Genomic DNA, 26,197 nt, shown 5'->3' with positions numbered 1-26,197 from the left:
TGTTTTTGTCACCAAGTGGCCGTGGACGATGGAGTTGTGTGTGAAAGGTATTGAAGCACATGCAAAAGTCTAAGACTGGTTTGGGCAACTCCTTTTTTCCTCCCTGCTGCAAGCTTGTTAAACCGGGCAGGACTTATCTTCAGAGATGGACTAACATGTAATGATGAATGAAGACAGTGGTACAGAACTCTGTGGAGTTAGAAATGCTACCTAGATGCAGAAAAATACAAGAGGGAACAGCCCAGCAACTGGTTCTTCCTAAGACTGAAAGGATTTTGCATTGAGTAAGATCCTGAAATTATTTAACCCATGTCCCTCACATTTGGGATTCCACAAGACCTGCTCAGTTCTCTAGCAGGATGACCAAGGCTGCCTAGGTCTAGCTGTGGTGCAAGGTACCTTGGGATTCCTTTTCTGGGGACACAAGGCTAGTGGACCCTGGTCAACAAGGACATGCTAGCTGAAAGCTGAGACTTAAGTGACCAGGGAGCAGAAGCAGAGAGGCAGAGCCTGTGCTTTGGGTCCATCCCACTCCTGCAGCTGCCGTGGGGAGTGAAGTCCAGTGTTCAAGGAATTAAGTTGAGGGATGCTCTGGGTCCTTGGATGACATTGTTTCCTAAGTGCAAAATATGAAAATTTTCTACATACTCATCTGCTTTCCATCAGGTCTCTGAGTAAGTAAAGCAGAACTCTCTGTGCTCAGGGATGAGGCTCATTTGGTCTGACTCTTGGTCAGTCCCTGCAGTTGGAGTTTTAAGGTAAAGAAGTCTCTCCCCTTGATGCCATACTTCCTGGGAGACTTGGGCAGAAAGAGGGCTGCATTGGAGCGGCAGGTGTAGCACGGAACAGTGGATGCAATTTTGTCTCTTGTTGCTGGGTGGACTGAGGCTGAAGGAGGGGACTAGGAATTTGCAGCGGGACACTGGAGCAGACATGGAGCCTGTAGTTGCTACCCTCTGTTCCTGGGCTCTGTAGCCATCACGGGGTCCTTTCAGAGGTAGCTGCCCTGTTCTTTCCTTCCTCCTCTGACAAGCTGTCCTAAATCCAACTGGTTGTGGAATTAGTGAAATGATTTTGCAAAATCAGAGTTAAGGAAAGACATGGAGATTTGTCCCTTTTCCTAATCCACTCATTTGAGATTCTAAGCTATTTGTAGCAACTTTCTTACAAGTTCTATAAATAACTTAGCATTTCCTAGCAGAGAATAAGGGTTTTTACAAAAGCAAATAATATCCTGGCAAAGAGGATGAAACCAGACCTATGGATTTGTTTTTTAAAAAATTTATTTTAAAGAGAAAGAGGAAGGGAGAGAGAGAGACAGACAAACATTGATTTCTTGTTCCACTTATTTATGCATTCATTGGTTGCTTCTTGCATGTGCCCTGACCGGGGTGGGGATCAACATTGGCATAGGGAGATGATGCTCTAACCAACTGAGCTGCCTGGCCAGGGCCCTACTGGTTTTAAATAGTGTTTTAATTGTATGGTGCTGGCATGCATGCTGGGATCACACATGACATGCCTTTTATTTGTTAGTGCTCCTTTAGCATACGATCCCAATTGCAAAGTGCACTCCATCAATGTCCCAGGAGCGGCAAGCTTTCTGCAGTCTGTGGAACAGTCAGGTGTATGAGGCAGCTCAAATGCAGAGTGTTTGTGGGCTAAATGCAGACGTCCTTCCCCTGGTGGCTTCCATTTCGTCTGTTTGTCAAGTCTACCAGTTTCCCTAGCCATTCTGAAGAAAAGCAGGGTTTTTTTTTTAAAAAGAGCATTAATTACTAAAGGGAACCCTTATAGAATTAAATCCTCAGAGTTAGATAATGACTGAGTCTCTTCCTCAACTGCCTCTCTGTTGGAATTGGGGGGGGAGGGAGGCAGTTAAATGTGATCCTCAGAGGCCCCAAACAATTTAATGTTCCCGCTCTACCTTTGAGACGGCAGTCTCCTGGGTCCATCTTCCAGCTCCAGGAGCTCCCAGGGCTCAGCCCAGCTTCTGCTGCAGTTCTGTCTTTACCTGTGCAGAGATGAGCCAGCCTAAATTTGGCCTTTGTCACTCGCATGATGGAAGACCAGCTTTAGTCTGTGGGGTGTGGGCCTGGGTCTGGAGGCTTTGGGTTTGTTTATAGCAAACTATAATTAACATCGGGCACTACATAGTCTTTCAGGAATAAGCTATCTAAGAGGCAAGAGTGGAGCTGAGCCTCCACTTCCAGCAACAGTGCCTGTTGGGGGGGATGCTCAGGATGGTCTTTCAACAGAGGCCGAGTGGATTGACTGATGCACCTCTTACCTGGAAGCATGAAATGTTTACAGGCACCATGGAAGAGAGACAATCCTTGCCAACCCCACTTGGGATTGGAATTTGAAACAGGAGGAAGCAAAAGGGGCAACCATTAGCCTGTTTTATTTCTAAAAGAAGTCCTACCTGTTGGGGATAGGAGAAAGGAATCTGTTGGGCTTGTGGGATTGGGCAGCCTCCAGCCACCCAGCCCTTGGTCTTATCCCAGGGAAGTGTAACCCCCCCTTTATTTAATCTTTCACCCTAGGTTCCTCCAGTTTGGGACTCCTTAGGTTCGTAAGGCAGAGCCCTTTAGCTTCATACTGTCTGCATTGAGGCTCACACTGACACCCCCACGCTTTGTCTTTTGCAGGTTGGGCGGCCCAGACCCCTTGGACTATGTTAGCATGTACAGGAACGTGGGGAGCCCGTCCGCCAACATCCCTGAGCACTGGCACTACATCAGCTTCGGCCTGAGCGATCTCTATGGTGACAACAGAGTCCATGAGTGAGTGTGTGCCATTCGCCTCCGCAAGCCCCCTTCACCTGCCTGAGCCTTTTTTCCTAAGGTTTTTCCTGAGCAGGGGTGATGTCTTAGTCTTGTAGGGTTGGCTCTTCTCAGGTGGAGTGTGCCAACGTGGTCCAGACCAGCACCTGAGCTCTGCTTATCTGGTGCAGGAAAGTGTCGATGATGAGCAAGAGCTCTAAAACTGCCAGATTTTTCCAAGTTTGCTTTGGTGTTTGAGCTCAGAGGACAGGCAGCATAGCTATGACCCAGAACTTGTGTGGATGCTGTTCATTTTCTTTTTTGTTTTTTTTCCTGCTAGCTTATTATGAAAAATTGTATACATAAGGCAAAGTTGGAAGAATTTTATAGTGAATACTCATATGCCCACTACCTAGATTCAACCATTAACATTTCATTCTACTTGCTTTGTCACGAATATGTCCACCTCTGTATCCATCTCTATCCTTCTGTCCATCTACTTTCTCATAACCTGCAGTTATCTGTGCTCAGATTAGCCACAGTACATTTTTATCTTGGTCTTCCTTCCATTTGCTGCCCTGTATACTGCTAAATCCTACTTGCCTCCCCTATTTCTCTCTCTAATCACCAAATTTGGACACATTTTAATATTAAGTTAAACATAATCAACCTAGGCCCTGGCCGGGTAGCTCAGTTGGTTAGAGCAGGGGTCCCCAGCCCCGGGTCGGGCCACGGACTGGACAGTAGGAACCAGCTGTGAGCTAAGATTACCTGAGCTCCACCTCCTGTCCACCCCTGCCCCTGTTCTGTCTTCTGGGAAACCGGTCCCTGGTGCCAAAAAGGTTGGGGACCACTGGATTAAAGCATTATTCCAGTACCCAAAGAATGTGGGTTCGATCCCCAGTCAGGGCACATACAAGAAGCAGTCAATGAATGCGTAAATAATTGGAACAACAAATTGATCAACTCAACGTTTCTCTCTCTCTCAAATCAATAAATAAAAATATAAATACAATTAACTTAGTAGTAAATCAGTTAAAACAACAGCAACAGTAATCATAATAAAAGCTAACATTTATTGAGCATCGATTATGAGCTAGGCATTCTTCTACTCACTTTATATGTATATCTATTAACTAATTTTATTTTTACCACAACTGTATAATGCCATGTAGGTACTAATATTTGTCCCACTTTGCAGATGAGGAAACTGAGACACAAAAAGATTTTATAACTTGCTTAAGGACACGCAGCGTGGCAATGGTGGAACCAGGGTTCTAACACAGGCGGTCTGGCTTCAGAGTCCATCCTCTTACACCTGGGCTCTGTTGCCTCTTAAGCAGTCACGCAGTAGTTCAATAAGCCACTATCTGTAATTTTGAAAAACAAATTTTATTTTCATCTGTACTGTTTTGAGGGAGTGGCTCTTTAAATGCTGTCTTTCCTGCCCCTCATTAGTATGATTAGTTAAGAGTTTATTCTATTTCTGTTATTGTATCCTCTGTTTTTGCTTTCTATACTTTTTTTCCCCCTCTTATACTGTCTTTTTAGTGTATTGGTGGTGGCTGCTTAGTGTGTGTAGATTGAAAAAATAGCAAAGCTCACTCTGCCCTGTCTCAGCATAAGAGGCTGATTGTGGAGGTGATGGTGATGATGATGATGATGATGATGATGATGATATGATGATGAAGAGGATAATAGTCTTTTCTTTTTTTTGTTTTACTACTTACTATCTTTCATGTCATGTCAAATACTTTACAATTTTATCAGGTTCTTTTGTTATCTCTATTTTCTGTATAAACTGAATCCCTTGAGAGGTTAAATGAATTGGCTCAAGTCGCACATCTAGGCTGTAAAAGTTACGATTGATTTGAGCTCTCTGAGTCCATAATCTGAGCCATTAACTATTGGGCGGTACCACCTCTCTGATCATGAGCCCAACCAAACTTCCTCTTTTCTCTGGTGAAGCTTAGAGTCCCAGGCCTCCTCTCCTCACTGAGTAGGACTCAGGAGCAATGCCTGGGCCTGCCTTTGCAGCCTTCTAAATGGCCCCATTGCACTGTACAGAAGGCGTTGGGAACAGGGAGTTAATCCTGCTGAACAGGGACCCTGCGTTACAGTATTAATAGTGGAGATGGAATAGCAAACAGATGCAGGGAGTGAAGGGACTGTGCTGGGTTTAAATTTATACTCTTAATGAGAACCTGCAGAGGCTATTTAGTGCAGCTAGCCTGTACCTTTTTGCTGACAAATTTATAATAGTTAAAAGAATACCGTTTCCTATGTGGCTTAAATATTATTATAGTCTCCCTGCTTATCAGGTGGGGATTCAAGGCCCAAAGTGACGTGAAGAACATAATTGAGAAAGCTTCATATTTCAGAAGGGGCAGTCTCAATTTGAAAGAGGGTCTTCCTTACTGTTTTTCCTAGTTCGAGGGTACCCTTGTACATATGTGCATTTCTGTATTTCTAAAGCACTTCAATATTCATGTCGTTCATGACAATGATGAGACCTTCATTGGGCTTTCAGCTCACCGCGGAAGCCTAGTGCTCTCTGGTATTCTGTCCTGTCACTGGAGGGACATGGCGGAATGTTCTTAGAAACTTACCCAGTTCTTGGGTATACTGCAGAAGTTACAAGTACCTTTGTAATTGGCCTTGTGCTGGTGTGACTGGTCTCTTCTCAATCCTGGTAAGTTTCTTGAAGAAAAGTTTGCTTTTTCAAACATTTCATGTGGCAAGGCCTCTTTGAAACAGGTGCATGATTCTTATTTAATTTAGTGCTCGAAGCTGAGGTCAGATAGGTGAGTGTTCCACCTTCCAGCATTAGTGCTAAGAGGTGCTCACTGGGAATTGTAGCAAGTGAATTTCCGACAGTGTCCTCTCCCACTGTCCTTTGTCTTCTCATTCAGTGAAGAAAGGACAGGAGCGTTGGTTCATTTATTCAGCGTACATTCATCAAACACCTGTTTTGTACTAGACGCAACATCACACTAGGCATGTTGGGAATAAAATGCCAAGACGTAATTTCTGTCCCAAGCTCATGTTCTTGAAGGGAAGTAAATGTAAAAACGGAGTAATCGGCGCCTCCCTCCATGGGTGTAGAACATACTCTGGGAGCAGAGTGGAGCCAGGGGCTGTTGGTGAGGCTGCTGGATCCGAAGAAGCTCCCAGGAGAAGGTGAAGTTTGAGTGGGACCCGGCGAGAAGGGGCTGGGGTGAGACCTGCCGCCCGACATTGTGACGCACCAGCATTTCACTCTGCGGACGGGGGGAGCTTTCCAGACCTTCTAGTCCAGGGCTCCTAAAACTTCCAGTGCTGCCTACACGCGTGCTTTTTGCCACCTATAGTATGTTACCTACTGTATGTTCTCTTTAAATGAACCCTCCTTTTAAAAACTGATATAAATAAAATTTTTAAAAGTTAAATCACTATCATATGTGGAAACCAGTATCATTTGCTATAGTTTAAAGGTAATTATGGAAATAAACACAGTAATAACAAAGCAATGTCATTAAATTCTAACTTAGGTAATTATGGGAATAGATCTTGATAACAAAGCAATGTCATTAAATTCTGGTTTAGTACTGTGGCCTGTCACAGACTCTAAGCCTGAGGCCACCTTTCTCTTTGTTCAAGAGATTAGCAAGAAGTATGAGAGAGGTATTAAAAAGATATGCTAATGCCAAATAGAACCTGACCCCAGACATCAGAAAAACTGAAAGAGAATTGAAAAGGGAACTTTTTCAAAAGTACATTCAGAATGCTCTGTTGTCGCAGATAAATGGGAAACAGTGATCGAGCCCATCTCCCTTAATCGCACAGTTGAGGAAAGTCCAGCAGGCTGCCGAAGGCCATGGAGCAAGTTCCTGAGAGTAGCAGGACCGCTCACCTCCCCGCTGTTCTGTGCTCTTGGTCATGGCTGGGGAGACAGGCGTGTGCGGGGCTTTCTTTGTCTTTAAGATGACAACATAAGCAGCCTTTTTTAGTTTTTACTATATTCCATGTTAGTGCTAAGTTCTTAATATAAAATTGTCATTTTATGTTATCCTCACAGTAATTTTATAACCTAAAGAATTCTTATTATCTCTTGCTACAGATACAGAAATTTAGACTTAGAGAACTTCTGCACAGGTGGTAAATTAGAAGCCAGGTCCGGCGACCCCACAGCCTGCATTCTTACCCACTGTGCTGTATCGCCTTTCCGTTTTCATTAGTCAGCAGCATTGATTAAATGTCTCCTGGGTACCTCCTCCCGCTAAGATCTTCTCCCCACAGCTTCTTGAGGATAGGGACAGCAGAAGCCCAAGCGTTTGCTGCATTTTTTTCTGGCTCCTGGGAGGCTTGCTTTGGGCTCAGGCGGGGAGCCCCATCCTGGTAGCCCTGTAAAGGGTGAAGAATAAACCGATTGGATGAGCCCTGGGATGGCCAGTCCCATCCACTTTTTTTCCCTATTTACATTCACGAAAGGAAACGGGGAAACGGGACAAGAGAGCACTTGTTTGGATTAAAAGGTTCTTAAGAGGCTGTTTCTGAAGTCAGAGAGATGGAACAAGGTTCAGCTCGGGGGCAGCTGCAGAGGAGAATGCAGTGCTTTTCTAGGGACCCTAAGGCTACTTCCAGCCCACGTCAGCAGCAGAGACCATCCTGTTGGTCTTTCCTGGACTCAGGAGGTGTGAGGCAGCTGAGCCTCGGCTGCCAAGTGCCTGTCGGAAGCCTGCAGCTCTAGCTCTTTCCTTTGTGGCCAGGCAGCTGTGGACTGGAATGTAGAGATTTGCGGGGCTGTGCAAGAGGTGGCTCTCTGTGAGGATTTTGGGCTGCCCCTGCTGCTGCCAGCAGCCCTGGCTGGACCCACGCTACAAGGGCGGGGGGCGGGGGGGGGTATTGCCTAACTGGCGCAAGAACTGGCTAGGCGTAGAGTGTAATCTCAGGCAGACCTCCCCGAGGCAGACTTCACTGGGCAGGTCATCTGCTGTACACCTTGGGCTGGTTCCAAAGACAGCCTCTGGGTGGTGTTGCCCAAAAGCTGGCAGCTCCGCGGGGTACAGCCCACACCACCGCTACTGTCATGGCGAGGTGGGCTCTCACCCGCAATGCCGGCTTCTCAGCAGGTACACCCATGGGGTTTGGAGTTGTTCTTATTCCCCATGGGGGCTGGAACTGCTGGTGACTGTTTTTTTGTGGCTGCCTCTACTGCATTGGTAGAGAACCTACTTTTCCCTTCAGGTCTCTCTCAACTGGGCTCTGCACTGAATGAGTTATTTATTAAAACACTGGATACAGATTAACTTTTCCACTCATTGTTTTGTGTGGTCTTGGTCCCATGCAGATGGAAAATGCTAATTTTCCCTCTTCAAAGCTTAGTTTGCGGAACTTTCTGTGCCATTTCATCCCCCTGGGGTTTCCAGTGGAAGTCCTGGCCGTGACACCTGTCCCCGGAGTGTGGTTGGGTTCTCCTTCCGGTTGGCTGGTTTGCTTTCATCCCAAAGCTCTCTTGAGACTAACAACTGGAATGCCTCTGTAAGCCACACACACAGATGGCAGGTCCCCACCTACCCCCGGCTGGGCACGGCAGGCTGGGGAAGTGCTCTGTTGGCTCACTGGGGGGCAGGTCTCCCTGAAGCTGTGGTCCCACTGCTTTTCATTTCAGAGGTGTTGAGTTTCAGGATGCCCTTTGGGGTGATGTGGTGACTACTCTCTGCTAAGGGGAGAAGGTTGGGGCTACCTAGAAAGAACGGAGGACCCCTGATTTTGGCCGGGGGTGGGAATAGGTGCCAGCAGCAGGGCTAGAGTTCTTCCCGGAGGTGCAGCCACCAGTCTGGGTTGGGTTTCAGGCCCCAGAGCTCTGAATTTTGAAATGGTGAGCGTTCCTCTCCTTTTGTAACCACAGGAACACCTAAGGCATGTGGGGCTCCCTGTAGGTCTGTATGGGTGTGTGGTTTCACCCTTTATAGAGCGTTGCATTTGTGGCATGGATTAGCTCTTCCACTGTGGTGTAGGGATTCCAAATTGTCCAACTGAGAGTCCCTCAGCAGTAAGGGGACAGTTGGGAAGAGGTTCCTTGAGCTGGTCCGGTCAAACTCACTTTAAAAAGTCCAGGAGGAGATGATTACTAGGCTTAGTTTGGTGACTACTTTGTAAGGTATGTAAGTGTTGAAAGACTGTGTTGTGCTCCTAAAAGTAATATAATGCTGTAAGTCAATTATCTTTTAAAAGAAGTCAGAGAGGCCTGACTATTGGGCAGTGACTGTCACGTCAGGTTGGTGCCCTGGGCTGGTCAGCACTGGGAGATTTCCTTTTCTTCCTGCAGAGAGAGGCAGAAACTCGAAGCCTTTACGGGTGTGATGTAATCAGCTCTCTCAGTCCTGGGATTCTTCCCTGTTTGGCCCATCCCTCTAGACTCCCGTCTTTCACACGTGGCTTTTTCCACATTGAATGCTGATCTGCACACCTGCGGTGATCTAGGTCTGGGTTTGCCAGCGGCTCCCTTGCCTAGCATTGTGTGTGACTCAGAGGTCCTGACTCTGGACTTTGGCCTTCGACTCCTAAATTCATTCCTCTGTGCTGCCTCTGCGGTATCCCGCTGAGCTACATTTTTGTTTTAGTACCTCAGTTCTGATGCCTAGTCTTAAGATGTCTGTGGAGTGATCTCGTCCTCCAGCCTGAGCCCTGTGGGAATGGTCTTTTCGCCCCTGCACACACCTTTACAGCTCGCCAACCTGCTTGCTGAGTGCTCCTGCACAGAGCTCTGGGCTCTGCAGCACACCCCCGACCCCGCCCCACCAGCAAAGCCGTGTCAAGTCCCCAGTACAGGCAGAACATTGGAGAAGATTGGGGTTGGGGGACAATGAGAAGTCATACTTGACTTCTGCCTTTGAAAAACCCAACATCTGCTTGGTAAGAAATGGCAAAGTCCCTGGGAAAGACGGTATTGAGGATCGGGGCTGGGAGCAGCTTTTGGGTTTATCTGACTTCTGTGGCCTTGAAGCTGTCTCCTCTTGCCCTGTGACCCTCAGTGCGGCAAGAGACTTTAAAATATGTAATAACAATTGCAAACACTTACAGCTCTTACTGTGTACAAGCACTATTCTAAGTGCTTTTATATAAACTCATTTAATCCTCAAACGGCTGTGTGCAGTGGGGATCACCAGTGTTACTTTACAAGGGAACTGAGGCACAGAGGTGTTGAGGAACTTATGTGCCTAGTTAGTGCATGCCGGCGCTGGCGCTGGGCTACGTGAATGAAGGCAGTCCTCACCCTTCCCTTCCTGCACCTGTGTGCAGAGTGGGCTGGAGCTGGGGACCCCTATTACACTCATGCAACCAAGTTCAAAGGTATCTTGGATTAATGGAGTGTGGATAGTTAAGCAGGAAGTGCTCTGTAGGGGAAACGTGAGCTGGACGTTGAAGCAACTTTGTAGAGAAGAAAGAGTCCTGCTAGGTAATGGCACGAGGGCAGAACTGGAGAGTAGGGGACAGAATCCTGTGTCATCTCTCAAGTCAAGGCCAGGAAAGTCTGCAACTCTTAATGAACTGAGGTGGTGCTTCCTGCTTAGATGTCAAGTTCACATGGTCATGCTTCTTGAGTGGTCAGTGTGCTTCGTGTGAGGCCCCAGGAGCGTGTCTTGACCAGGATGTGTGGAGTATCCGATCACCCCCTCTGGGGAGAGGGGATAGAGATGGGGGCCGCTCAGCGCACGGAGCACCCACACCATCTGGCTGAGTGTCTGCAGTGAGGATCTCTGAAGGACTTTTGTGCTGATAAAAGGGTGTCTTGTCACCCTGCAGAGGATATTTTTTCCTTCTGTGCAGATTTTCATGTCATTTTTTAAAAGGTTTCTGTAATGGTTTTTAAAATTAGTAGACTTTATTTTTAGAGCAGTTTTAGATTTACAGAAAAATTAACAGGTAATATATAAAGAGTTCCCATATACCCTTTCTCTTCTCTGCTTATAGTTTCCCTTATTATTATTATCTTGCTTTAGTGTGGTACATTTGTTACAAGTGATGGCCAGTACTGATACATTTTTATTAACTGACGTCCCTACATTAGGGTTCACGTTTTGTGTTATGCAGTTTTATGGGTTTTGACAAATATGTGTTTTGTATCCACCATTACAGTGTCACACAGAATAGGTTCACTGCCCTAGAAATGCCCAGTGCTTTGCCCACTCATCCCTTCCTCCCTCCTCCCAAACGCCTGGCAACCACTGATTGTTTTATTGTCTCTTTAGTGTTGGCTTTTCCAAAATATCATACATATAGTTGGAATCATACAGTAAGTAGCCTTTTCAGGCTGACTTCTTTCACTAAGCAATATTCATTAAAGGTTTCTCTGTGTCTTCTGGGGGCTTGATACCTCATTTCTTCACGGCACAATATTCCGTTCTATTATGTGCTATAGATTAGCCACTCACTTATTGAAGGATATCTTGGTTGGTTCCAGGCTTTGGCAGTTTTGAGTAAAGTTGTGATAAAATACATTCATATCTAGGTTTTCATGTGGACATAAGTTTTCAACTCATTAGGGCTAAATTTGCTGGATCATGTGATATGATTTTGTTTAGCTCTGTAAGAAACTGCCAAACTGTCTTCCAGAGTGGCCGTACCTTTTGCATTCCTACCGGCAATGAATGAGTTCCTCTCGCTCCGTGTCTTCACCAGCATTGTCAATTTTGGGGATTTTAGTTAGCCATTGTAATAGGGCTGGAGTGGTATCTTATTGTTGTATTAATTTGCAGTTTCCTGATGACATGAGATGTTGAACATCTTTTCATACGCTTATCTGCTGTCTGTATCTATTCTTTGGTGACATATCTTTGTTTTTGTTTCTCTCCTCCCACACCCACCCCACCCCTGACTACATACACTTCTTTTTTTCACAGCACGAGTTTAGACAGTGGAAGTAGTTATGTCTTCTGGCATATTTTCCTTTTGGTCACTTTTCAAGCCATTAAGTGAGTTAGTTCCCTTGAGTGGGTGCTAGGTGCACATCTGAAGTCCTGTCTCTGTTGGCTTTAACTGGGGCTGGCTCATGAGTTCTCTCCCTTCTTTCTCTCAACAATGGTGTTTTCGATGAAGTCCACAGCTGGTCCGGGGGCCTACATCCTCATCCCCAAGGTTCATGATTGATCGTGTCCTCTAGGATAGGCTATGGGAAGACTGGTGTGCAGACCTGCCAACTGCAGACCCTCGTGAGCTTAACCTTGCCTCAGATGAGAAATGAGTGCACCAGGCCCCTGGAGGTCCCAGCCAGACTTCTCTCTCTCTCTCTCTCTCTCTCTCTCTCTCTCTCTCTCTAAGTTGAACAAGATCAAGAGGATTTTCCAAAATCTGTAACTTTCCTGGCCTGTACGTTTCCTGTTCTATCCATCATTGTTGTTACTTTTCAGTTATAAATGTGCTTTTTTTCATTTGTAAAGACAATTGACCCATTGTATCAAAAATGCTGGAAATTCAAGGAGGATTAAAACAATTGCTCCTAGTCCTCTCGCCTTTTGTTTGGGACCCTGCGTGTCCTCACGATGGTCCCATAGGTGGTTAGTCGTAGCGATGCTTCCCAGGTGTGTGTAGGGCTTCTGTCTTGTGTGAGCCCCTCGGTTGGGACTTAACATCTTCCAAGGTTCTCCACTGTCTGGCTAACACTGTTGTCCAAATTCTGCTGGCTTGTGGCTGCCAGGGTTTCCAGATACTGAAGACAGCCCATTTGCTCGGGAAGATGGCTCCTGCCCATTGCTGTGTTGCATTAACTACATCCGTATTTTTTTTTTGCTGCTCGACTTCTCATAGAAGTGAAGAGCAGTTTAGGGAGTGTGTGTACCAATTGTGCTGGCTGCCGACCTCTCAGTTAATACCTGGATTCTTTAACTGCAGACTACCACGCCTGATAGGGATGGTCCCAAAGCCATGTGTTGTTCCTGCTGCTGATGTCCCCTTGGAAAGGTGACTAGTGTTTAGATGTGGTGGTCACTGTCACCTGGAAGTGCAGAGCATGAGCCTCCTGGTTTCTCCCTCTCTTGTGTGTGTATGCAGAAAACGTGGGACTGGACTTACAGAGTGCCCCAGGCCCCCAGTACCCAAGGTATATAGAAGGTTCACAGGTGTCAAAGCACAGATGCCACGATGTGGGTGAGATACTTTTCAGGCAATTGCCTGAAATAAATGGCTACCATTTAGGGCCTCTGAGGCTTTCTGTCATAAATAGGAGTCGGATAATGTGCTCATACTGTATGTTTGTAGGAGGATCTGGTTGATAGATCTAGGAAAAAGTGTGGCCCACTGTCCTCTCCTGGCACTGGGTCTGCTGGATGTTGGGTGGTGCACTTGGTTTCCATCTAACATTAATCACTGGCCTCTCTTCTTCATTTGGGGGGTCAGCCATTCATTCATCACAGAATTGGTCATTGCTGGGACACTTCCGGGCGTGCGGTATATAGTAATGGACAGCATGCTCCTGTCCTGGACTTCATGGAGCCTCCAGTCTTTTTGGCCAAAGGGTCTTTTAACTGGAAAACATCGTGGGGAGGTGGGCCTCAAACAGCCTCGGAGCCTTAGGTTACCATGCAGAACCTCCTTGCCTCCTTTCCTGCAGTCCATGCCTGGAGACCTGGTGGAGGTCTCTCTGTGAGCAGAAGTCCTGAGGCTCAGAACCAGAACCATGGCCGGCACTACGTTTGGGACTAGGCCAGTTGCCGTTTGTCAGTGAGAAATGTGGGTTCTCAGAGAATGTGGTTCACTGGACTCCAGTCCCTTTATTGGAATGTTAGTGAAAGCTAACGGCCTTCAAAGATCCCTTACCTTCCTGCTCTCTCCCATGTCATTCAGGCTTCTTGAGTTCTGGGTCATAGAATCAGCTTTGCCAACAAGAAGGCCAATCAAGGAGATGTTTTCTTTTCCCAGTGCTGACCCTGAGGGCGCTTGGACCCCTGCTTCTGACCACCAGTTTCCCTTACTCTGATCTCAGGCTTTCAACATGAGGTCAGGCACTCAGGAGCCGTGCCTGTGGGGAGGGGTAAGTACTGGAGAATGGGGCCTTCCCCCGGCTCCCGATCCCAGGGTGTCAGGCTGGCTGGCTGTGCTTTCTGCCTGTGATGGATTTGACTTCGAAAGCTTCTGAAAAACTGGGTGGTTAGAGGAAAAAACATAATGGAAACTGATAGATGACACCGTGGCTTGCCCCAACCCCTTCTCCTTCTTGTTCTAACTTTTCCAATATATCGGGTCATAGACATGCTGGATTCTCACCCACTTAAAGCTAGTGTGGCAGTTTCTCATTCTTGTACCCAGGAGTTTTGCACATAGAAAGGGCCCAGAAGGAAGACAGTAGCTGAGCAGGGAACCTTTGGCGTTGGAGCTTTGCAGGAGCACTGCGGATGTGGGTCCCCTAGTTCTGTGCTAGCTCTGTGGTTGGGGGCAGTGTTCACAGCATCTCACGCATGTCACTTCTCTGCTCAGAACCACCCAATGGCTTTCTGTGCAACAGGTGCTCCCTGAAGCTGTACATTGCTGTGGTCACTCAACCACACGAAGAGTGTAGTTAGTGAAAATAGCCAGTACAAAGTCCCTGAGGTAGGAAGGGGTCCAAGGAACAGAAAGAAGGCCAGTAAGTTTGGGGCTTGTAAGAGAGGAGAAGAGTGAGGCTGGAGAGTTTGAAGGCAGCGGAAAGAAGGTGACATTTAACAAATCATTTGTTGACTGCAGAGGGAGGCAAAGGGATGATGCGATGCGGGCAGGAGCGGAGCTTTAGGAAACTTTTGTAGCAGTGTGGGACCTCAGCAGTGGTGCAAAAGCAAGAGAACAGAACTGAGTGATGGTTTTATTTCCCTTAAAAGGAAACAGCAGCAAAAGTGGCTCAAAGGAAATGCCATTAAGATATTTGAATCTGACTTTGATAGTGACTGAAAGGAAGCCTCATTGCTTTTTTATACTGTCTTATCTTGCTTGTCATTGAATGTCTCAGCCTGATTATTTTTTTTGGACAGCAGTGGGAATATTATTACCATCTAGTACTTGCTCAGCTATGACATGATTTGCTTATGTACAGAATACACAAAAGTACAGTCTTTGGGGAACTGAGATGCTTAAAAGATTTGTTTCTTCCCATTACCGTCATTCAGATGTCTTACTTTTCCGGGGCATTTGGCTTCCCAGAGTCCTGGAGGATAGTGGGTAGACAAAAGACCCTTGGGAAGAATCCCTTGCTCTTGGGTATGCAGGAAGCCCCCAAGGATACACCTGTGTACAGATGGCACCTCACTTCCCAAATCAGACTCTGATCTTGCTGCCATTGGCCTAGCCTCTCTTTTTTATTTTTTAAAAGGTCTTTGTATAGATGTTGCTTTAAGCCAAAGCCAAGAGTTGCAGCTGTCACGATGATGCCAAGAAACTCAGGCACCAGGCTCTTCGTTGGCCCAGAATTCCTAGAGAGCACTATTCTGGCTTGGAATCCCCCAGGGGACTGACTGACCTTCCAGTTGCGTGGTGGTGGTTGGGAGTAGAGGGAAGAAGGTACAGTAGGTCTCCACTAGCGGAGAGTGAACTGTGAGTTTTCACCACCCTGCAGAGAAGGGGTCTGCTGCTCCAGGCTTCCTGCTTTTGTTCGATTTAGTGTCTCAGTCTGCCAAGGTCTTTGCTCACCAGGATAGAGTTAAGCCACCTAAGTGTTGGAAGCCAGGTGAGTTTGTTTGGCTGGATTCTCAGCTATATCAGTCTTGGGATTTACTATTTTTAACCCTGAGGAATGCTGTGGGAATGTGGTCCTTGGTTCCCAGCAAGGGATCTCAGGAAACATCTACTTGAGTGAGGCAAATGCATTCCCCAAATCTGGTCGGAAGGCGTGTAGTGGAAAGAGCATCTACTATTCACAGTTAAAACTCAAAGGTGACTGCCCTGCACTCTAGCCCCACTGGGCTTCCAGCTTAGTGTGGGTGTGCAGAGTCTCAGCTGATGGGTTTGTTTCTCTCTCTTCCTCCCTTCCCTTTCCTTCCTTCCTTCTTTCTTTCTTTTTTTTTTTAAAAGATTTTATTTATTTTATATTTTAGAGAAAGGGAGGGAGAGAAAGAGAGGGAAAGAAACATCAATATGTGGTTGCCTCTCGTGCGCCCCCTACTGGGGATCTGCCCCACAACCCAGGCACGTGCCCTAGACTGGGAATTGAACCAGGGACCCTTTGATTCGAAGGCTGGCACTCAACCACTGAGCCACACCAGCCAGGGCCGGCCTTCCTTCCTTCCTTTCTTGTTTTTAATTAAAATAATTTTTTTCTATTACACTTGACGTTCAATATTATATTAGGTTCAGGTGTACAGCATAGTGGTAAGACATTTATATAACTTACAAAATGATCCCCAGATAAGTCTAGTACCCACCTGGCACCATACACAGGTGTTACCATGTTATTTACTGTATTCCCTATGCTGAAATTTACATCCCTGTGACTATTTTGTAACTGCCAATTTGTACTTCTGAATCCCTTCCCCTTTTTCCCCAGCCCCCCAACCCCTTTATTGCCTTGTTCTTTCTTTTTTTAAGATTACATGAAATTAATATATTATAGCTGAAAGTTAAAAAAGAATCTTAGCTATGTCAGAATATTACCTTATAAACATATTTCAAAAGAATTTTACAAAGTTTTACACCCAGTATATAGTACTTCTGCAGTTACCAAACACCATTTCAAAACTGCTAATGAAGTATCAGTAATTGCGAATTGTTCAAAATAAAAACATCATCTTTGCAAATGTTTATTTGGTAATTGCTTACTGAATTCTGTTGTAATAGCTCTCACTCAAAGCATTGTTACAGTCAGGAAGAGTCTCAGGTCTGGCTTGAGGGTTCTGGGAGAAATCCAAGGTCAGGAACTTGGGCAAAGAACCGGACAGCCCTTGAAGGATGGGGCTGATTGCGCTCCAGAGTCCAGAAGTAGGGAAGCTGGAGGCATCTGCTCGTGTTTTCAGAGAGAATTGGTGAGCAGGAAGTGTTTCTAGTGATCACCAACTGAACAAATGAAAGGTGCATACAGCTTCCATGTGCGGGTGCGTGCTGGGTGCCGGACCCTGTGCCATCCCAATAAAAGCCTCCCGGTCGCCCTGTGAAGTAAGTGTTCTTACCCCACTTTAACAGGTGGGGCAGCAGGTGCACATGGGAGTTACCTCACTTGCCCGAGAATCACCCGGAGAGTGGCGGGGCTGGGGTTCCTGTTAGCTCCAGTGACCTCTGTCACCTCTATTCTTGCCATAGTTGCTAAACTCCTCTCTAATTTTAAGCAGTTTCCACCCTGGGACCTCCAAAGTGTGCAAGGAGCCCAGGACTAAGAAGCTCTGATGTCTGCCTTCCTCACTTCTCAGTTCTCACACCCCTGGCGAGCTCACCACTCTGCCCGAGGCCTTCAGCCCAAAACCTTGGGCTGCCGTTTCCCTCCTTATCTCCCATCCATCATTCCAGGCCTTGTAAACCTCTGCCTCTGTTCTCAGATTTAGTCTGGTTAGTGAACGTTTATTGAACCTCAGGATGTACAGGTCACCTGTAGTCACTCGATTGCTAGCGATTGAGCGCCGACCATGTGCCCAGCATTGTGTTTTGTGTTCAGTGTTTGTCACTCTGGGGGACTACAGAGGAGAAGTATGGCGAGAGTCCCCAGTATAATGGGAGAGAGTCCTGCTTAGAATGTAAGGGAGACCACATGAAGTACCGCGTTAGAGGTAAAGCAGCTTTGGGAAAACATGGTGTGGGAAAAGGGCATATTTTCACTTAAACATATGGTAATTAGAAGGGCTTTGACAAGAGGACATGGGAAGGTAAGGCTGGGCTAGAACTGTCTTCCAGACCGAGGGGAACATGTTTGGGGAGTGGGGGCCGGCTGGGGGTCCCAGCACAGGGCTGGTCATGGTGCAGGTACAGCGGGACCTGAGGGCGGAAAGGAAGGTCAGTATCAGAAACACTCGCGACCCCACTGGCCTGCCTCATTTTCCCAACCTGCCAGTTTAGTGACCCCACCCTAAAAGGGGGATGAAGTTTATCACACATGATGTCGTCACACAAACACACACCCATATACACACAGAGCTGGGTCCTAGCGATGACACCTCCTTCCCTAAGTACTCACAAGCTAACTTTTAAAATCTCTTACCATGGGACTCCTAAATGTGGATTATTTGGGGGGGGGGGAAACAATGTGTATAAAGACATGTGCCAGAAGAGTACAGCTTTAGAAGCCACCTCATGTGCCACAAGAAAGCGTGGTCCAGTGACGTGGTCAAGAAACTCATGATTTTCCCGTTTTTGTAAGAGGTGATAGTTCCACTCCTCTCATAACGGGAAGCCAAATTCCAGGATGAGTAATTTACCCGCATTGTGAACCAAGAGGATAGTAATTTCTTTAATGTGTAAATTGATGGATTGGTCAACTTTTATTTGTTTATGTATTTATTTTTATCCTCACCCGAGGACATTTTTTCATGGCTTTTAGAGAGAAGGAAGGGAGAGGGAGAAAGGGAGAGGGAGAAACATCAACATGAGAGAGAAGCGTTCATGGGTTGCCTCCCGTACGCGCCCCTTCGGTTACTGGACGATGGATGCTCCAGCCAACGGAGCCACACCGGCCAGGGCGGACTGATCAGTTTTGAAATATTTGTTTCAGAGTCTTGGCCTAGGTGTCAGGCACCCCAGTAGCCGGTGTCAGGCGCTCTAAATCGTGGCACATTCGAGAACCTAGAAGGAAAGAGTTGTGTAGTGCCCTTCTCCAGAGTGACCTTCCACAGTGACTTCATCGAGTGGCACAGTGAACCCCAGGCAATCTCAGAGGGAGGGAGCTCTACCCTCGCTCTCCCTCCCTCCGATTTCCTGTCAGGGCTCCTGCTGGCCGAACCCACTTGGGAGCCAGAGGGCTCAGGAGCTGCACACAGGTCAGCCTTATAGGGAAGAGAATGAGCTGGGTGTGGTGGTTTTCTTGGCTGTGTAACAGATGACCAAACTTAGCAGCTTGGGACAGGAATCCAGGCATAGCTTAGCTGGGTCCTCTGCTCAGGGTCTCACAAGGCTGCAGTCACAGTGTCAGCTGTCCTACATTCTTATCTGAGGCTCTACTGGGGAAGCATCTGCTTCCAGACTCCCTCAAGTTCTTGGCAGAATTCCTTTCCTTGCAGCTGTAAGAGTCAAGGAAGCTTTCTTAAAGCGAGCTGCAGACACAGAGACTGCCAGCAAGATGTGGTCGCATATAACCTAACATATCCATGGGAGTGATGTCCATCACCTAGGGTGGTGTTGAAAGCGAGCCACAGGCCCTGTCCTCTTCCAAGGAGAGAGGACCCACAAAGGCATGAACACCAGGAGGTGGGGGTCGTGAGCGCAGGAATCGCAAACAGACTATTCTCAGCTTAGGCACCCAGCACAGAGGGTGGGCAACACCTGAGCCTTCCTGAAGATTAGCAGAGGGCCAAGAGAACGGGAACCCGGGTGCAGTCTCAGAGGTGAGGCAGTCATTCGCAAGGCCAGAGGTCTACCCTTCCGTTCGCTGGGCCTGGTGCTTAGAGCATGAGGTGGAGGAGGGGAGTGGCACCCAGTTTGCTGTGAGAGTTGTTGGGAAGTCTGGGCTTTATCCTGGAAGTTCACTGGGGGTGGGCTTCAGAGGGTTTTTCAGCAGAGGAGAGGTGTATCGTATTTCCATTTTGGGAACCTCAGAGCGAAGAAGTAAATAGGGCGGGAGACCATCCAAGTGAGGGAGGCGAGAGGCTAACCCGTGGTATGGCAGTTAGGGTGGAGAGGACAGATTTGAGAGCTGCTGAGGAGGGACGAGGAGAGTTGACAACTCAGTGACTGGCCACTTGGCTGCACGGGGGACGAGGCATGACTGGAGGGTGACTGCCAGGATTCTGGCTTGGTGGCTGTGTTAGTTCCGATCGCTGCCATAATAAAATGGCCACGTATTCAGTGTTAAAACAACATAACTTTATTATCTTATGAAGTTCTGGAGGTCACAAGTCTGACATGGGTCTCACTGGGCGAAAGCCAGGCTGCGTTCTATTCTGGAGGCTCTAAGGAAGGATGAATTTCCTCGCCTTTTCCATTTTCTCAAGGCTATGCACATTCTTTAGCTCATGCCCCTTCCTCCATCTTCAAAGCCAGAAAGGGTGGGCCAAGTCCTCTACCTCTCTCTTCCACTTTTAAGGACTCCGTAGTTAGAAGGAGCTCACCCAGATAATCCAGATAATCTCCCCATCTCAAGATCTTTAATTTGCCCAGGCCAGGTGGCTCAGTTGGTTGGAGCGTCATCCCGCACACCAAAAGTTGTGGGTTAGATCCCTGGTTGGGACTTGTATGGGAGGCAACAGATCAGTGTTTCTCTCTCTCTCTCTCTCTCTCTCTCTCTCTCTCTCTCTCTCTCTCTCTCCCCTCCTCCTCCTCCTCCTCCTCTCTCTCCCTCCCTCCATTCCTTTCTCTCTAAAATCAATAAACATATCCTGGGGTGAGGGTTAAAAAGATTATCTTTTGAAAGATCTTTAGCTTAATCATATCTGCAAAGTTTGTTTTGCCGTGAGGGTAACACACAGGTTGCAGGGACTAGAAGGTGGACATGGTGGGGAGCCATTATACAGGCTGCCATGGTGGTATTTTTCCTCAGTAAAGGTGAAACGGAGAAGGATTGGGAAGATAGCAAGTTCAGATTTGCTTAATCTGAGTTTCAGGTGACTGGTCCGGTTCTTTGCCTGGGGGTAAATTAGGGAACCCTCAAGAGGGGCATGATGCCTAAAGCCATTTTATGCGATTACCTGGGGAGACTGTGTGTGGAAAGGAGATAGTGGGGGTGGGCCCTGGAGAAAGTGGGGCTCTGGCTTTCATCCCTCTTTACTTAGAAAGCCTCCTAGGGGATAGACAGGCGGGGGCCGTGCACTGGGGAACGCTCACATCCAATTTTTTTTCTAGTGAAATGGTCCCTGGCGGTGCCCTCCCTGTGCCAGGCAGCTCTTTGTCCTCTGCAAAGGGGAAGTGGCAGAGCAGTGACCAGTCTCAGGGTGTCATCGGGCTTGGGCTGGCACCGAAGGAGTTGGGCATACTGACCTTGAGAAACTTGATGCTCCAAGCACGTGCCGGAATTCAGATGTGTGGTCCTTGGACTCACTTGCTTGGCACTGCTCCGGGAGGCAGAGGTGGGCTGGAGCTGGTGGAATTCCTTGGTTTGGTTCTTTCTGTAATCTGTGGGTTCAGCTGGGGCTAAGGCTAGACTTCGCCCTACACATACTGGAGGCATGCATGGGGCATGGATGCGCACTTGGAGGGAGGTCACTGAAGGAAAAAATCTGTGCGTCTGTCTCCTTCCCCTGTGACAGGACCTGGATGCTCCATTCTTCTGGGAGAGAGTATCCAACCTAGTAACTAGGCAGGGAACTAAGCCTAATTCCTAAGGAGAAGAGCCGGTTGGAGGGAAGACCAACCCCAGGATAAACGACTGGTCTGTTTAGTTCTCCTAAAAGAAATAAAGTTCTCCTAAACATTGTTGGTGGATATTTACCACTTTGGGGGAGAAGAATAAAAGAGCCCTGGGCACTTGGGCTGGCTCTCACCTTCCCTTCATCTTCCGGATGCTTTTTCAGCCCAGAGCCCAGTTGGGTATGATCAGACAGTGCCAAGAGTGCCTGCCTTGCATCTCCCTGTGCTGCAGTACCCTCAGCTGAGGGCTTACAGTGGGCAAACACATTTGAAAAGATAGGTGGGTGGTCACATCTGTGAGTGAGATGGGTAAGGCTTGTTGGCCAGCTATACTGTAAGAATGCCAAGAGCACTTCCCCTGGGTGTCAGAGGAACTGGAGGCCAGCAGGGGCCCTTCCTGTGAGGCCTGGCTGGATCTTGATGGAAAGGGCTGCAGCCTGAGCCTGTTGCTCATTCATTAAGTCTTCATCGAACACCAGTTATGCACCAGGATGTACATTCAGAGAAATGTCACACATGCACACAGCCAGCCCCGCAGTCCTTTTCACCCCCTCCCCACCTACTGCCTGAGGGTAAGCAATCTTACTAGTTTCTGACTTATCCTTCCTGTACTGCTTTCTGCACAAATGAGTAGATATGATATATTTTCCTATTTTCTCTTCCTTCTTTTTCAAAAGGTAGCATACTACCGTACTTTTTGCTTTTTGTACTTAACAGTGCCCATATCAGTTTGTAGAGCCCGTCCTCATTTTTAGAGCTGCGTTGTGCTCTTTGAACCACTGTCTGTGAACGGGCATTTGTGTTGTTTCCGGTGTTGTGCAGTTTTAAATTCTTAGAGGTGGGGTTGCCGGGTCAGAAGTAAACATGTATGTAATTTTGTTAGGTATTGCTGGCTTCCCTCCAAAAAGGTTGTACTCGTTTGTACCCCCACCGGCAACATTTGAGAATGCATCTCTTCCCCCAGTCTGACCAGTAAATGTGATATTAGACTTCTTAATTTTTGCCAACCTCATAGGCAAGAATGGTATCTCATTGTTGTTTTTAATTTGTATTTCTCTAATGAGTGAGGTTGGACATCTTAGATGCTTAAAGTGGATGTCTTCTATATCTGTATCTATATTCATAGTTTGTGATTTTGTTTTTACTGTGGGTCTCTAACTTTTTCCCACAATTTAAAAAACAGCTTTAGCCCTGACCGGTGTGGCTCAGTTGGTTTGGCGTTGCCCCACAAAGCGAAGGGTCGCCGGTTCTATTCCCAGCCAGGGCACGTGCCTGGGTTTCAGGTTTGATCCCCCGTTGGGGCGCATGTGGGAGGCAGCCCGGCAGTGTTTCTTTCTCACATCGATGTTTTTCTCCCTCTTTCCCCCTCCTCTCTTTAAACATGAATAAATGAAATCTTTTTTTTTAAACAGCTTTTTTGAGATATAACTCACATACTACAGTCACCCACTTTTAAAGTACACAATTTAGTGGGTTTTGGTATATCCATAGTTATGTAACTCTCACCATAATTTAATCTTAGAACTTCTTCATGACCCTAAAAAGAAGCCCTGTACCAGGCAACCTAAAATCACCTTTGCCTCCAACTGAGATTTGCCTACTCTGAACACTTTGTGTAATGAATATATAATTTATGTTATATATTACAAGCATTATTTATTATATTGTATAAATGGAATCACACAGTATATGATCTTTTGTAACTGGCTTCTTCCACTTAATGTTAATGATATAATGCTTACAGTGTTCCAGGTTTTTGTTTGTTTTGGGGTTTGTCTTTTTTTAATATATTTATTGATTATGCTATTACAGTTGTCCCATTTCCCCCCCTTCACTCCACTCCATCCTACCCACCCCCTCCCTCCCACATTCCCCCACTATAGTTCATGTCCATGGGTCATACATATTAGTTCTTTGGCTTCTACATTTCCTGTGCTATTCTTACCCTCCCCCTGGCTATTTTCTGCCTACCATTTATGTTACTTATACTCTGTACCTTTCTCCCCTCTCTCCCTCTCCCACTCCCCTGTTGATAACCCTCCATGTGATCTCCATTTCTGTGGTTCTGTTCCTGTCCTAGTTGTTTGCTTAGTTTGCTTTTGTTTTTGTTTTAGGTGTGGTTGTTAATAACTGTGAGTTTGCCGTCATTTTTACTGTTCCTATTTTTTATCTTCTTTTTCTTAGATAAATCCCTTTAACATTTCATATAATAAGGGCTTGGTGATGATGAACTTCTTTAACTTGACCTTATCTGAAAAGCACTTTATCTTCCCTTCCATTCTAAATGATAGCTTTGTTGGATACAGTGATCTTGGATGTAGGTCCTTGCCTTTCATGACTTGGAATACTTCTTTCCAGCCCCTTCTTGCCTGTAAGGTCTCTTGAGAAATCAGCTGACAGTCTTATGGGAAGTCCTTTGTAGGTAACTGTGTCCTTACCTCTCGCTGCTTCTAAGACTCTCTCCTTCTGTTTCATCTTGGGTGATGTAATTATGATGTGCCTTGGTGTGTTCCTCCTTGGGTCCAGCTTCTTTGGGAGTCTCTGAGCTTCCTGGACTTCCTGGAAGTCTATTTCCTTTGCAAGATTAGGGAGGTTCTCCTTCATTATTTGTTCAAATAAGTTTTCAATTTTTTGTTCTTCCTCTTCTCCTTCTGGCATCCCTATAATTCGGATGTTGGAACGTTTCAAGATGTCCTGGAGGTTCCTAAGCCTCTCACTTTTCCTAATTCGTGCTGCTTCATTCTTTTCTGGTTGGATGTTTCTTTCTTCCTTCTGGTCTACACTGTTGATTTGAGTCCCAGTTTCCTTCCCATCACTATTAGTTCCCTGTACATTTTCCTTTGTTTCTCTTAGCATAGCCTTCATTTTTTCATCTAGTTTGCAACCAAATTCAACCAATTCTGTGAGCATCCTAATTACCAGTGTTTTGAACTATGCATCTGATAGGTTGGCTATCTGTTCGCTGCTTAGTTGAATTATTTCTGGAGCTTTGATCTGTTCTTTCACTTGGGCCTTTTTTTTTTTTTTCTCAGTGCGCCTGTTACGTAAAGGGGCGGAGCCTTAGATATTCACCAGGGCAGGGTACCACTGGTCGCTGCGCTGTGATGCTGTACATGGGGGAGGGGCTGAGAGGGAGCAGTGGCGCTTGGTCCACTCTCTGCTGGTTTTCAGTCACTCCCTCTGCAACCCACAATCGAACTGGGCCCCTCTAGCGCTGATTCCTGAGTGGGTGGGCTTGTGCACGCTCTAGGACCCTGTGGGTCTCTCCAACAAACTCTCCTGTGAGGCTGGGAGTTTCTCCTGCTGCCTCAACCCCCACGGGTGTTTCCAATCAGAGGTTTGAGGCTTTATTTCCTAGAGCTGGAGCCCTGGGTTGCCTGGTCTGCTTTGCTCCCCCGCTGTTCCTCCCAGCTCATCTATGAGCGGATGTGGGGCTGCGGGGTCTGCTAGTGGTTGCACTGCCTGCCCCCGTTCATCCCACAATCCGCCAGTCTCTGGGTCCAGCTGTCCGTCTCCGCCCCTCCTACCGGTCTGAATTGTTTCTTCTTTATCTCCTTGGTTGTCAGACTTCCGTGCAGTTCGATTTTCTGTCAGTTCTGGTTGTTTTTTGATTTTAAATTGTTGTCTTCTTTTTGTTTTGCGAGGAGGCGCAGTGTGTCTCCCTGTGCCTCCATCTTGGTTTTCTCCCGCAGTTCCATTGTTCCAGTTTTTAAACATTTAGTCCTCATAATAACTCTGAAATAGTTGTTACTATTATTATCCCCATTTTATAGATGAGGAAATGGAGGCGCAGAGAGGTTAAACATGTTGCCTGAGGTCACACAGTAAAAAGAAGATGGGCTTTGGAGTTAGGCGGACCCCAAGTTTAAGTTCCACCACTTGCTTGCCATGTGACTTATGGAATGTTACTTAAACTCTGTCAAATGTTTTCTCTTTTTCATGTGTCATTTAAATGGCTGAGGTATAAAGTTGTTGGAGAATTAAATGCTATGATGTAAGAAAAGGGCTTAGTCCGAGGCCTCAAACTTAGCAGGTGCTCATAGTTTATCAAAGTGGTTCTTAGCAGATAGAACCAGGTAAAGACGCGCTTACTTGGTATGGCGGGCCTTGCCTCTCCGAGCAGTTAGGTGTCCCTGAGATGCCAGCTTTTTTTTTTTAAGGTATAATTCACATACCATGAAATTCACCATTTTAAAGTGTACAGTTTAGTATTTGTTAGTATATTCACAAGGTTGTGCAGACATCATCACTATTTAATTCCAGAACATTTCCATCACCCCCAAAAGAAACACTTTACCCTTTAGCGGTACTCCTCACTCTTTCCTCCCCCTAGTCCGCGGAAGCCACAAATCTACCTTCTGTCTTTATGCGTTTGTCCATTCGGGACATTCCATATGAATGGAATCACACAATGTGTAGCCGTTTGTATCTGCCTTCATTCACTCAGCATAATGTTTTCAAGACTCATCCATGTCGTGGCATGTGTGAGGACATCATTCTCTTTTGTTCCATTGTATGAATATGCTACATTTTATTTATCCAATTACTCACTGCTGATACTGGGTTGCTTCCACTTGTCAGCTGTTGTGAATACTTTTAGGAACATTAGCATGCCAGTTTTTGTGTGAGCATGCGTTTTCAGTGCCCTTGGGTGTATACCTAGGAGTGGGACTGTTGGATCATATGGTACCTCTGTGTTTAACTCTTTGAGGTCCTGCCCAACTGCTTTACAAAAAAAGCAGCTCCACCATTTTATATTCCTACCAGCAGTGTATGAGTGTTTATTTTCTCAACAGCCTCGTCAACATTTGTTATTGTCTGTCTTCTATTTTAGCCATTTTAGAGTATATGAAATGGTACCTCATTGTGGTTTTGATTTGAATTTCCCTAATAATTAATAGTGTTGAGCATGAGATGCCAACTTTTAGGTCAGCCCTTTCTGCCTACCCCAGCTGTTGTATTTTCTCCAGAAAAATCTTTCCTATTCATCCTCTGCCTGAAGTTAGCGG

General features: G+C 46.6%; 1 protein-coding gene across 2 annotated transcripts in view; it reads left to right on the top strand.

The window, feature by feature from the left end:
- SUFU (SUFU negative regulator of hedgehog signaling) overlaps positions 1 to 26,197 on the top strand; it is a 97,172-nt gene that overhangs the window by 2,032 nt on the left and 68,943 nt on the right. For both annotated transcript variants that reach the window (XM_024555684.4, XM_024555685.4), the window contains exon 2: positions 2,652 to 2,786. In XM_024555684.4, coding sequence (XP_024411452.1) covers positions 2,652 to 2,786 — 135 coding nt within the window. The remainder of the gene's footprint in view (positions 1 to 2,651; positions 2,787 to 26,197) is intronic.

This window comes from Desmodus rotundus, chromosome 4, assembly GCF_022682495.2.
Source record: "Desmodus rotundus isolate HL8 chromosome 4, HLdesRot8A.1, whole genome shotgun sequence".
Lineage (NCBI taxonomy): Eukaryota > Metazoa > Chordata > Mammalia > Chiroptera > Phyllostomidae > Desmodus > Desmodus rotundus.
The sequence above is the reverse complement of the archived record's forward strand: the minus strand, read 5'-3'. Positions and strand labels throughout refer to the sequence as shown.